Source organism: Engystomops pustulosus, chromosome 9 (assembly GCF_040894005.1).
Source record: "Engystomops pustulosus chromosome 9, aEngPut4.maternal, whole genome shotgun sequence".
NCBI classification, from domain to species: Eukaryota; Metazoa; Chordata; class Amphibia; order Anura; family Leptodactylidae; genus Engystomops; species Engystomops pustulosus.
In genome coordinates this window covers 101977478-101990615 of record NC_092419.1, presented here as the reverse complement: position 1 = coordinate 101990615, position 13138 = coordinate 101977478, and the positions used below count along the sequence as shown (strand labels likewise).

Genomic DNA, 13138 nt, shown 5'->3' with positions numbered 1-13138 from the left:
AGTGTGTAAATGTTAGTGATGGTATAAACGTGTGTGTATGTATGAATATTTTTAAGGGGGGGCCCCATGCAAAAATCTGCTATGGGGCCCTGCTTCTCCTAGTTACGCCACTGGATGTAGCAGACCCAGCGATCATATGATCACCTCATGATCAGCCAGTTATGTAGAGATGAAAGGTCATAGTGCACCCGGGTCAGCTCTACCAGTGTCTTATATCACCACTAGGCACTGGAGATCCTGTCATTACACATAGAAACAGACTGTAAGAATTTTACCTGTTGTCTTATTGGTCAGGATGTTGACGGCACAATGTCCTTATACATTTACAGACCTGCCAGATACTTAACGACACCCTGATGGTGTGCAAGGCCCCCGGTATCTGCCCCTCCAATGGCGACATAGTTCCAGATGACGGCATTCCACCGGATGAATTTGGCTTCATCTTTGACAATGTGACAAGTGTCCTAGCCTTGAACTTCACCGCATTCACCTATTATCCCAACCCAGTTGTGGAAACGTTTGGGTCGGGTGGTGTCCTCGAGATCAAGCCGGGGTCCCACGTCATCCTCAAGGTTGGTATTAGTAACAAGGGTTAATGATGTCAGGAAGTGGTGGGAGTCCTGGATTCCCTTTAAGTAGATAATTGGAAGGAACCTGAAATAAAGAGGATTATGGATTATTTGGGGATAATGAGGGGGTATTACACATGGACAAAACAACGGAAAGGAGTCGATTTAAAGGGGTTGTGCCATAATACACACTAATCCTTTATCCACAGAGGATCACTGGGGGTCCGACCACCATCATCCCCATCAATCAGGATAATGGGAACAGAGAATCCCCTGCAGTGGTCACACTGAATGAAGTGGATAGTGGATACATGTGACTTTTAGAAAAGGCTCTACTTTATATCTAGAGCTTGCACCTGTCTTGTCCATTGGTCACTTCTGGTATTCCAGCCTTTTTCTGTTCCTACAAACATAACCAAGCTACAATACCAGTCCTATGGGCAAGCAGGGTACAGTTTCTGGAATGTAGAAGATTTCACCCTATAGTGTGTGATGTGTTATGATAGTGGCGCCTTCTTTGTGTTCAGGGAAGGAACTTGCAACCTGCTGCCCCCGGAGGCGCCAAGCTGAACTACACAGTACTGATCGGTGATGTGCCTTGTGCTCTTACTGTGTCTGACACCCAGCTGCTGTGTGACTCCCCCAGTCAGACCGGAGAACATCGGGTCACGGTAAGTAACACTTGTCCCAATACTTTATCCTTAACTATGCATTAGGGTGCATTCACACTACGTATACTCGTCCAGCTGTAGCCGGAGACGCTGGAGAGGAGGAGGGGTGAGCACTGCGTACAGGCGGGAAAAGATAAAGCGTGCTTTGCTTTTTCCCCATATACGTGCGATATGCGTACCACTGACAGATCTCCATATGGGAACGTATATCCGGAATCAAATATGGGGCCAGATATATACGTCCCCTCTACGGCTGTGTGAATAGGGCTTTAGTTGGGTTCATCGATCTCTGTGTAGTCACTTTCGATTCCTAAAATGACTTCTCTTCCCATACAGATACTGGTGGGTGGGATGGAGTTCTCTCCTGGAAGTCTACGGATCTACTCGGACAGTTCTCTTACACTGCCGGCCATTGTGGGGATTGGAGCTGGAGGAGGCCTTCTACTTCTGGCCATTATTGCTGTTCTCATTGCATATAAGAGGAAAACAAGGGATGCAGACCGCACACTGAAGAGGCTGCAGATGCAGATGGATAACCTGGAGTCCCGTGTTGCACTGGAATGCAAGGAAGGTGGGTAATAAGATTCACCCACATCCAGTATAACATCTGTCCCATTACATCTAAAAATAACCTAGATGTTCAGGAGAACCTGCACCCACCACTTTGTAGGACCCCTTATCTAGTGGACCCCTTGCAGTTTATGGTTTGCGTTTTTGGAAAATCTGGTCGGTACAGGAAATGCAGAAAATTATACGTTCATTATCAGGTAATACGTGTTGTCACCCTAAGGGTTAATCCAGCAGGCTTGACCTCATACAAGTGAATGCCTCATGTCTCTGCGCTTTCTTCTCTGGATCAATAAAGCTTTTCACAAGGCTGCAATGGTGGAATCAGGGGTAGGAGGAGGGGGGGGATACAATTAAGAGAAAGCAGCAGATAAACTAATGGCAGTGTGATTAATCGTACACATCAGTCCTAGTGCTGCGTAGTCACTCTGCAGGGTGACTGATGGTCTCTACAAACACATTGAAAGCCAATCATGTAGAAAATGGGGTTCGCTTTTGTAGCATATTGGGTGTGGTTACCATTAGCAACTAATATGTCCCCGCTCACCCCCGTGTCATGTCTCCCATAGCTTAGTGGGTGAGCAGTGGCTACTATACGGTCACCTTTCTCACACCTAGAGGCTTGTAGTCCCAGTTCCCTTGCTGTTGGCACTATGGGCACGGTCTGTGAGGTTCTTCCATTAAATCCATTTGCAAACATTAGGTCATATTTTTCGCTGCTATTAGCTGTGAACACGCCGGATTTTAGATGCGGCTCCTTCCCGCTGGCATGAAAATTTTCATCACTGACATCCTCCCCTCCTGGGACATCATTAGCAGCGAGAAGTCAGATTGGATACAATAACAGAGCGCTCCCCACAGACATTAACAGCTGTCCGTTCCGGCATCCCAAGGGCATGACAGACGCCGGGAGTGGCGCTGAGAGAGTGTACCCTACAGGTGGAAGGAGAGGAAAAACGTATGGCCTAAGGACATATGTAACAGGACCCCCTCCCCCTTCCATGCCACCCTAGATGTCCTGACATTCTCCGCTTTCTTTTAATCAATTTCCAAAAATGTTCTTATTATTTGAAAATTCTATTTAGGAAGGAGTGGCACCGTTTTTATAAAACAAAGGAGGGGTCGACCTGTAGTATTTGGGTAGGAAGAGTATGAGCTGTATAACATACAGGTAATGTTGGTGCGTGACCTCCATGTTTTCTTTCTATAGCTTTTGCAGAGCTCCAGACAGACATCAATGAGCTGACCAATAATATGGATGGAGTGAAGATCCCGTTCCTGGAATACAAGACATACGCCATGCGGGTGCTGTTCCCCGGCATAGAAGACCACCCGGTGCTCAAGGAACAGGATGTGAGTCTCTCTTATTAGCGGGCAGGGATGTATACAACTCTGGATTGTCTTAAAGGAGGTTTCCAGGAATTATTGGGAGTCTTGGTCAGGGGTATTAAAGAAAATCGAATAATAAATAAATCTGCTCCCAATAACTATGAGGCTCCAAAAATTTTGGTCTTTGCCATCTCTGACACGGGGGAAATGTTGGGTTGTCATTGGACCCACATTGGCCAGTCCTTGGCTCCAAGGGACATCACTTGTGGCATTAAAGGATGTGATGTCCTGTGGAGAGTTTGGCTTGGCCTAAGCTGATGCCAAAAACCGGGTACGTACATACACACACACATTTATTTTTTATTTTGCCACCCTGCCACGGCTCCCAAGGGTTTTACCTTCCCTCCTGGAAAACCCATTTAAGTCATTCCCAGTTTTAAATGAACCTGGATTTGTATAACATGTTAATGCATTTTCTATCCTATTGTAGATCCCTCCCAATGTAGAGAAAGCTCTGAGACTGTTCGGGCAGCTCCTAAATAATAAGACCTTCCTGCTGACCTTCATTCACACCCTGGAGAACCAGCGCAGCTTCTCCATGCGGGATCGGGGGAACGTGGCCTCCCTGGTCATGGTGTCCCTCCAAGGACGCATGGAATATGCTACCGTCCTCCTGAAGCAGCTGCTGAGTGACCTGATAGAGAAGAACCTGGAGAGCAAGAACCACCCGAAACTACTACTGCGCCGGTGAGCAGCTTTTATAGTATCTGCAGTCCCAATACAATCTATTGGGATTATGATGAGCAGCAAACTGGGTGCAATGGACCGGCTGAGATTACAATCCCTTTAAGCTCAAATCTTTGTCACCTGATGACGGAGAGGAGTAAAGGCAGCCTGACTTCTCTCCCATCATGCTCTATTCTATCTAATCCGGCACTATCGGTTGGGGAGCCCCTGTAAGGTCACGTCTGAGCAGTAATGTTTTTCTTGCTTTACTTTAATGGTTTGTGTAGAGCTTTAGGGGTTAATGTGTCCGTGTATTCTTGTAGGACCGAGTCTGTAGCGGAGAAGATGTTGACGAATTGGTTTACTTTCCTCCTGTATAAGTTCCTGAAGGTGAGACACATATATCGAGCTCATCAGTGACACTGCTCGTATGTACCGTGCACCCCTGAAGCTCTTAGTAACCGTACACATTGTCCTCCTTCCCAGGAGTGTGCCGGAGAGCCTCTCTTCATGCTTTTCTGTGCCATCAAGCAGCAGATGGAGAAGGGGCCGATAGATGCCATCACCGGGGAGGCCCGATACTCACTGAGTGAAGACAAACTCATCCGGCAGCAGATTGACTACAAAGTCCTGGTACGTCCGCGCTTTCTTATGATCTGTCACCATGGCAGTGGGTGGCTGACAGGGGCGTAATATGAGAGGGTGCAGTTGGTATCGGACCCTTAAGGTGTCACTTCCCCATATGAGAAGACTATTACTATAAACCATACATTATATTTGGGGACCTGGCACAGACTTTGCACTGGGGCTCCTCACCTTCACGTTACGCCACGGGTGGCTTACCGTATTTTCCGGGCTATTAGGCGCACCGGAATATAAGGCGCATTAGTCCGATGCGCCTTATAAATGTAATAATTCCATATATAAGGCGCATCGGACTATAAGGCGCAGGGTCGGGGGCGTGGCGGAGGTACGGGGGCGGAGCGGAGACCCGACGGGACGAGACGCGACGCGGAACGCGGGGAAGGTGAGGGGGAGGTAAAGAATAGAATACTTACATAGATCCCCGCTACCGGAGACAGCAGATCTCCAGCGGGAACTGCAGACCACGCGGCAGAAGTTATTCGTGTCACGTGGTCTGCAGTTCCCGCTGGAGATCTGCTGTCTCCGGTAGCGGGGACCTATGTAAGTAGGGTCCGTTGCCTCATATAGGGCGCACCGGACTATAAGGCGCACTTTGGATTTCCAAGGAAATCCAAGGCTTTTAAGTGCGCCTTATAGTCTGGAAAATACGGTATATGCTTGTTTTCCCTCCTAGACCCTCAGCTGCATTTGTCCGGACAGCGAGAACGGCACAGAGATCCCTGTAAAGGTCCTGAACTGTGACACCGTCACCCAGGTAAAGGACAAGCTGCTAGATGCTGTTTACAAGGGCATTCCCTACACCCAGCGGCCAAAGGCGGAAGACATGGACCTTGGTGAGTCCCTTGTTGTGCGCACGAGGGGAGGTCTGGTTTGATTCTTGTGGGTGAAATTAGAACAATCTCTCCTTTCCTAAGGGGTCACCTAGTTGTAGCTGTAGCTTGCAGGTCTGTGGGTTGTACTAGTTTTAAATATTGTCCCCCATGGACAGGATAGAAAACAAAATGCAGATTTTTAGGGACCTCCGGTGGTCATGAGATTGTGTGTTTCCCATAATGATTGTGTATGGATTCAGCTTTGTGCATTTTTAGTGGCACTGCCAGAGATAACAGCAGGCAGGGTTCAGCAATCTCTAGCAGATCCATAGGCAGTAAATGGATGGTGCATGCTCAACCTGTTGCCAAAATCATTAGTAGAAACCAGACTCCTATTCTCCTCCTCCGTGGCCATGTTAGGTGTTCCTATTCTTAGTTGCTTGTGTACGGATGTGTTGTGACATCTCTTGTTTCTTCCTCGATGTTTGCAGAGTGGCGTCAGGGACGTATCACCCGCATCGTCCTACAGGATGAGGACGTCACCACTAAAATCGAGTGTGATTGGAAGAGGCTGAACACACTGGCACATTATCAGGTACGGGGGTCTCATTATTACAATATCCCCCCTGTCAGGTCTTCCCCATAGACCCCTATTCATGTCCTGCCCTTCTCTCAGGTCACAGATGGCTCCACAGTGGCTCTGATTCCCAAGCAGGTGTCTGCATACAACATCACCAACTCCTTCACCTTCACCCGCTCCCTCAGCCGCTATGGTGAGTATCCGTACCAGTGTGACCGAGCAGCCTACATGGGTTTATATCCTCCATCTGTTTGACTTTACCCGTCTTTTCAGAGAGCCTGCTCCGCACCTCCAGCAGCCCTGATAGCCTGCGATCCCGCGCCCCAATGATCACCCCTGACCAGGAAACTGGCACTAAACTCTGGCATCTTGTTAAAAATCACGACCACACGGACCACAAGGAGGGCGACCGAGGCAGCAAAATGGTGTCAGAGATCTACCTTACCCGCTTATTGGCCACAAAGGTGAGAGCAACCTCTGTGACGGAGGCAGTGACAGCAGAGTATGGCTGCCTGGGGTATGGTACTAAGTGGTGCTCTGCTGCCCCCTACAGGGAACCTTGCAGAAGTTTGTGGACGACTTGTTTGAGACGGTGTTCAGCACGGCACACAGGGGCAGCGCCCTCCCGCTCGCCATCAAGTACATGTTTGACTTTTTAGACGAGCAAGCGGATCGAAGGCAGATTACAGACCCGGATGTCCGGCACACGTGGAAGAGCAACTGGTGAGTAGTGTGGGCACCCACGTGTTACAGCTGACTCCCATAACTTTGTCGTATGGCTTCTGATCCTATCTTTCTTCCGCGTCAAGTTTACCGCTCCGATTCTGGGTGAACGTAATAAAGAATCCGCAGTTTGTCTTTGACATCCACAAGAACAGCATCACCGACGCCTGCCTGTCTGTGGTGGCCCAAACCTTCATGGACTCATGTTCCACCTCCGAACATCGGCTTGGTAAAGACTCACCGAGTAACAAGCTTCTTTACGCTAAGGACATCCCCAATTACAAGACCTGGGTGGAGCGGTGAGTAGAGGGAGCATAGCGCCGCTCTAGGCCGTGTCTGGTATTGCGCCTCTACATATTCTCTCTTGTAATCTTCCTATACAGATACTACAGAGACATCAACAAGATGCCGACCATCAGTGACCAGGACATGGACGCCTACCTGGTGGAGCAATCCCGGCTACACGCAAATGAATTCAACTCCCTCAGCGCTCTCAGCGAGCTCTTCTTCTATGTGAACAAATACCGAGAAGAGGTGAGAGGTTGTGGGGTGACTCGTTATCTTATAAGGCATCAGGGCACACAAAGTTTGGCATAATCCTTTGATTTTCGGTGGTCAGTATCCATCTGGAGCCTCCTGAATTGTCGGGATGGAGGAATTGGCTACGTATTTTCTCCACCGATGTCTGGTCACATCTAATTTCCTTCTTCCCTGTAAGGACACGCACACAAGGCTGAACCGAGCATGCACATATAGCGGGGACAGATTGTTGTTGTAGGTAGAGAACCCCTTTATTTAGTGGGTCCCTCCGTGTCCTTACTTCTGTCCCTTCTTTCTGTCCCCTCAGATTCTGACCGCTCTGGATCGCGACTCTTATTGCCGGAAACACAAGCTTCGGCAGAAGCTGGAACAAGTTATTAACATGGTCTCCAGTAACAGCTGAATGACGTGACACCCCCCTCTCTGTCCCTTCTGTCCCCTCAACCTTAACTCCCCAGGATGAATCAAAAAACTGATAGGTAGGGGCCCGATCGGAGTCCGACATTACCACAAGGTGACGGGCAAATGTGCAAAGCTATGGCACTGCCACAGAGACTCAACCAGAGCCGCTGATGGGACCTGTGTGTGACCAGCGCCTGAATCCTGTACCCAGGGTAACAGCAGATGTTCACCAGCCGTGGCACCGCGCGTCCCATGGCAATGGCCATTCCTCATCTTTCTTCTACGTCCGTGTGACAAGGTGCCCGTCTTTCAGTGCCTTGTGCTTGGGAGAGCAGAGCGGTGACGGCACACCACTGTAATAATATTTCTGACCACTGGGTGGTGCCGGTGTCCGCGTCCTCAGCGACCACCACCCCTCTCGTCCCCATACTGGACTGTACACAGTGAGGACGTTCTTGATTTGGTAAAGTGAAGCCATATGACTCAGAGGGACACCTGCCCCCTCCCCCCTGTGTTTGTGACGATCCACTAATAATCTCAGTGCACTATTGTACCCCCCCGGTTTATTGCTGCTCCTCATATGTGTTTTCAGTGCATCCCCCCTCGCCCCACCCGAGACTTTTGTGGAGAGCAGGTGGAGCTACTACATATCTGTGATGTGAAACGAGGGGATCCCCAGATTAGGTTTCATAGGTAGGAGGGGACCCCGTTATGTTAATGAGATTTTGTGCCATGCGATACCAGTACCGTGGACGTGAGGGGGCGCGCGGTGACCCCATCACACCCCCTCCTCCTTCTTTGTAACGTCACGTCCTGTGGAAAGACTGGATTCAGGAAGGGGCGACCCGGATGCTTTGGCACCATGCAATAGACTTTTTTTGTTTTGTTTTTTTAATTCCGTCCTGATTTTAACCCTTGAGTTTCCAGGAGCACAGGGCCCCTTCCCCCTCCCCATTATGTGTTGTGTCTCGCCGTACGGAGCGGGGGGGCCGCGCTGGGTGTCTGGTTTTTATATTTAATTTAATTTATTTAATTTATTCCTCCAGTGTTTTTATATGGAAAGCCGTAGAATGGATTGGAGAGGTGCGAGAGGCGTGAGTGGAGCCTGCCTGGAAGTGTGAGGTCACCTTAATAACCCCCCAATAGTTGTGTGAGGTGTCACTGCCATGTGTGGATGTGACCCGCGCCCCCCAATATCCGAGGGGGAGTGGGATCAATCAGGAATGTCACCGCCAGCTCCGCAGTTTATTTTATCCATGTTTTTTCCCACGTTTTTATTTGGGACACAAACCAAAGCATAAACTAGAAAGCAATAACACACGACGCGCTGGCATCTCATTGCTTCTTAGTCACCCGTCCGTATCGCTGCACCCACCTCCACCCTTGCTCTGGGCCACCAAGATGTGCACGTGCCCCATGCCAGACTGCTCATCTGCTCCTTGGCCGCTGGCTGTGTGACTCTTATACCCCCCATAGGCCGCGCACCTGAATGCCCTCTGCCCCCAGGTGATGGGTATGTGACTGCCAATGTTCTTTGTTGCCAAACTGGAAACATTCCATAGTATTCCGTAGTGTGCGGTGTGTGCGTGTTGCATGTGCGGTGTGTGCGTGTTGCATGTGCGGTGTGTGCGTGTTGCGTGTGCGGTGTGTGCGTGTTGCGTGTGCGGTGTGTGCGTGTTGCGTGTGCGGTGTGTGCGTGTTGCGTGTGCGTGTTGCATGTGCGGTGTGTGCGTGTTGCATGTGCGGTGTGTGCGTGTTGCATGTGCGGTGTGTGCGTGTTGCATGTGCGGTGTGTGTGTGTTGCATGTGTGCGTGTTGTGTCTTGTGTGCACCTCACACGTGCAGGGGACCCACAGTGTGTGACAGTGTAAATATGAAGAGGCATATATATATATTTTGTAAATTTGTGCCACTGTCCTGTCCCCCCGCTCCCCTCCCCTCCTCCATCACCCCTTCACTTACCCGGACCATTTCTGCTGGAAGGAAAGGGGATGTGTTCTCCTGTCCAGCATCCAAGGGGTTCAACTCTCCACCACGGATGAAGGGATTAGGTGCCTTAGTAACATACTCCACCCCATGGGATCTGATGTAAGAGGTGACACCATGACACGTGCAGGGTCCACAGTATTTATCAGCACTTTATGTCTACGGTGGCAGCGGATCCGATACTGTGAGCATGGCGGTTTTATTTAATGATGGAATTTTTTTGTTTGATTTTTTTTTTTTTTCAAAATAAATGAATTCAAAACTGACGTTTCCTGGTCTGTTCTTATCTCATCTCCATATAACTAATATATACCGTATATCATGTGTGTAGTGTATTATATATAGCAGAATTATAGTAGTTATATTCCTGTACATAGGAGGCAGAATTATAGTAGTTATATTCTTGTACATAGGGGGCAGTATTATAGTAGTTATATTCCTGTACATAGGGGGCAGTATTATAGTAGTTATATTCTTGTACATAGGGGGCAGTATTATAGTAGTTATATTCTTGTACATAGGGAGCAGTATTATAGTAGTTATATTCCTGTACATAGGGGGCAGTATTATAGTAGTTATATTCTTGTACATAGGGGGCAGTATTATAGTAGTTATATTCTTGTACATAGGGGGCAGTATTATAGTAGTTATATTCCTGTACATAGGGGGCAGTATTATAGTAGTTATATTCTTGTACATAGGAGGCAGAATTATAGTAGTTATATTCTTGTACATAGGGGGCAGTATTATAGTAGTTATATTCTTGTACATAGGGGGCAGTAGTATAGTAGTTATATTCTTGTACATAGGAGGCAGAATTATAGTAGTTATATTCCTGTACATAGGGGGCAGTATTATAGTAGTTATATTCCTGTACATAGGGGGCAGTATTATAGTAGTTATATTCTTGTACATAGGGGGCAGTATTATAGTAGTTATATTCCTGTACATAGGGGGGCAGTATTTTATAGTAGTTATATTCTTGTACATAGGGGGCAGTATTATAGTAGTTATATTCCTGTACATAGGGGGCAGTATTATAGTAGTTATATTCGTGTACATAGGGGGCAGAATTATAGTAGTTATATTCTTGTACATAGGGGGCAGTATTATAGTAGTTATATTCCTGTACATAGGGGGCAGAATTATAGTAGTTATATTCCTGTACATAGGGGGCAGTATTATAGTAGTTATATTCTTGTACATAGGGAGCAGTATTATAGTAGTTATATTCCTGTACATAGGGGGCAGTATTATAGTAGTTATATTCCTGTACATAGGGGGCAGTATTATAGTAGTTATATTCTTGTACATAAGGGGCAGTATTATAGTAGTTATATTCTTGTACATAGGGGGCAGTATTATAGTAGTTATATCCCTGTACATAGGGGGCAGTATTATAGTAGTTATATTCTTGTACATAGGGGGCAGTATTATAGTAGTTATATTCCTGTACATAGGGGGCAGTATTATAGTAGTTATATTCTTGTACATAGGGGCAGTATTATAGTAGTTATATTCCTGTACATAGGGGGAAGTATTATAGTAGTTATATTCTTGTACATAGGGGAGCAGTATTATAGTAGTTATATTTTTGTACATAGGGAGCAGTATTATAGTAGTTATATTCCTGTACATAGGGGGCAGTATTATAGTAGTTATATTCTTGTACATAGGGGGCAGTATTATAGTAGTTATATTCTTGTACATAGGGGGCAGTATTATAGTAGTTATATTCTTGTACATAGGGGCAGTATTATAGTAGTTATATTCTTGTACATAGGGGGCAGTATTATAGTAGTTATATTCCTGTACATAGGGGGCAGTATTATAGTAGTTATATTCTTGTACATAGGGGGCAGTATTATAGTAGTTATATTCTTGTACATAGGGGGCAGTATTATAGTAGTTATATTCTTGTACATAGGTGGCAGTATTATAGTAGTTATATTCTTGTACATAGGGGGCAGTATTATAGTAGTTATATTCTTGTACATAGGGAGCAGTATTATAGTAGGTATATTCCTGTACATAGGGGCAGTATTATAGTAGTTATATTCTTGTACATAGGGAGCAGTATTATAGTAGGTATATTCTTGTACATAGGGGGCAGTATTATAGTAGTTATATTCTTGTACATAGGGAGCAGTATTATAGTAGGTATATTCTTGTACATAGGGGGCAGTATTATAGTAGTTATATTCTTGTACATAGGGGGCAGTATTATAGTAGTTATATTCTTGTACATAGGGGGCAGTATTATAGTAGTTATATTCCTGTACATAGGGGCAGTATTATAGTAGTTATATTCTTGTACATAGGGAGCAGTATTATAGTAGGTATATTCTTGTACATAGGGGGCATTATTATAGTAGTTATATTCCTGTACATAGGAGGCAGAATTATAGTAGTTATATTCCTGTACATAGGGGGCAGTATTATAGTAGTTATATTCCTGTACATAGGGGGCAGTATTATAGTAGTTATATTCCTGTACATAGGGGGCAGAATTATAGTAGTTATATTCTTGTACATAGGGGGCAGTATTATAGTAGTTATATTCCTGTACATAGGGGGGCAGTATTATAGTAGTTATATTCTTGTACATAGGGGGCAGTATTATAGTAGTTATATTCCTGTACATAGGGGGCAGTATTATAGTAGTTATATTCTTGTACATAGGGGGCAGTATTATAGTAGTTATATTCTTGTACATAGGGGGCAGTATTATAGTAGTTATATTCTTGTACATAGGGGGCAGTAGTATAGTAGTTATATTCTTGTACATAGGAGGCAGAATTATAGTAGTTATATTCCTGTACATAGGGGGCAGTATTATAGTAGTTATATTCCTGTACATAGGGGGCAGTATTATAGTAGTTATATTCTTGTACATAGGGGGCAGTATTATAGTAGTTATATTCCTGTACATAGGGGGGCAGTATTTTATAGTAGTTATATTCTTGTACATAGGGGGCAGTATTATAGTAGTTATATTCCTGTACATAGGGGGCAGTATTATAGTAGTTATATTCGTGTACATAGGGGGCAGAATTATAGTAGTTATATTCTTGTACATAGGGGGCAGTATTATAGTAGTTATATTCCTGTACATAGGGGGCAGAATTATAGTAGTTATATTCCTGTACATAGGGGGCAGTATTATAGTAGTTATATTCTTGTACATAGGGAGCAGTATTATAGTAGTTATATTCCTGTACATAGGGGGCAGTATTATAGTAGTTATATTCCTGTACATAGGGGGCAGTATTATAGTAGTTATATTCTTGTACATAAGGGGCAGTATTATAGTAGTTATATTCTTGTACATAGGGGGCAGTATTATAGTAGTTATATCCCTGTACATAGGGGGCAGTATTATAGTAGTTATATTCTTGTACATAGGGGGCAGTATTATAGTAGTTATATTCCTGTACATAGGGGGCAGTATTATAGTAGTTATATTCTTGTACATAGGGGGCAGTATTATAGTAGTTATATTCTTGTACATAGGGGGCAGTATTATAGTAGTTATATTCTTGTACATAGGTGGCAGTATTATAGTAGTTATATTCTTGTACATAGGGG

General features: G+C 45.6%; 1 protein-coding gene across 1 annotated transcript in view; it reads left to right on the top strand.

Annotated features, from left to right (window-relative positions):
• PLXNA3 (plexin A3) overlaps positions 1-9816 on the top strand; it is a 66415-nt gene extending 56599 nt beyond the window's left edge. Inside the window, exons 18-32 of the mRNA XM_072124935.1 lie at positions 330-572; positions 1097-1240; positions 1577-1811; positions 3018-3160; positions 3627-3883; positions 4186-4252; positions 4349-4495; positions 5181-5340; positions 5811-5914; positions 5996-6092; positions 6173-6363; positions 6453-6622; positions 6709-6921; positions 7006-7156; positions 7470-9816. Of these exons, the coding sequence (XP_071981036.1) occupies positions 330-572; positions 1097-1240; positions 1577-1811; positions 3018-3160; positions 3627-3883; positions 4186-4252; positions 4349-4495; positions 5181-5340; positions 5811-5914; positions 5996-6092; positions 6173-6363; positions 6453-6622; positions 6709-6921; positions 7006-7156; positions 7470-7565 (2418 nt within the window). The 3' untranslated portion in view covers positions 7566-9816. The remainder of the gene's footprint in view (positions 1-329; positions 573-1096; positions 1241-1576; positions 1812-3017; positions 3161-3626; positions 3884-4185; positions 4253-4348; positions 4496-5180; positions 5341-5810; positions 5915-5995; positions 6093-6172; positions 6364-6452; positions 6623-6708; positions 6922-7005; positions 7157-7469) is intronic.
• The last annotated feature ends 3322 nt before the right edge of the window (positions 9817-13138 follow it).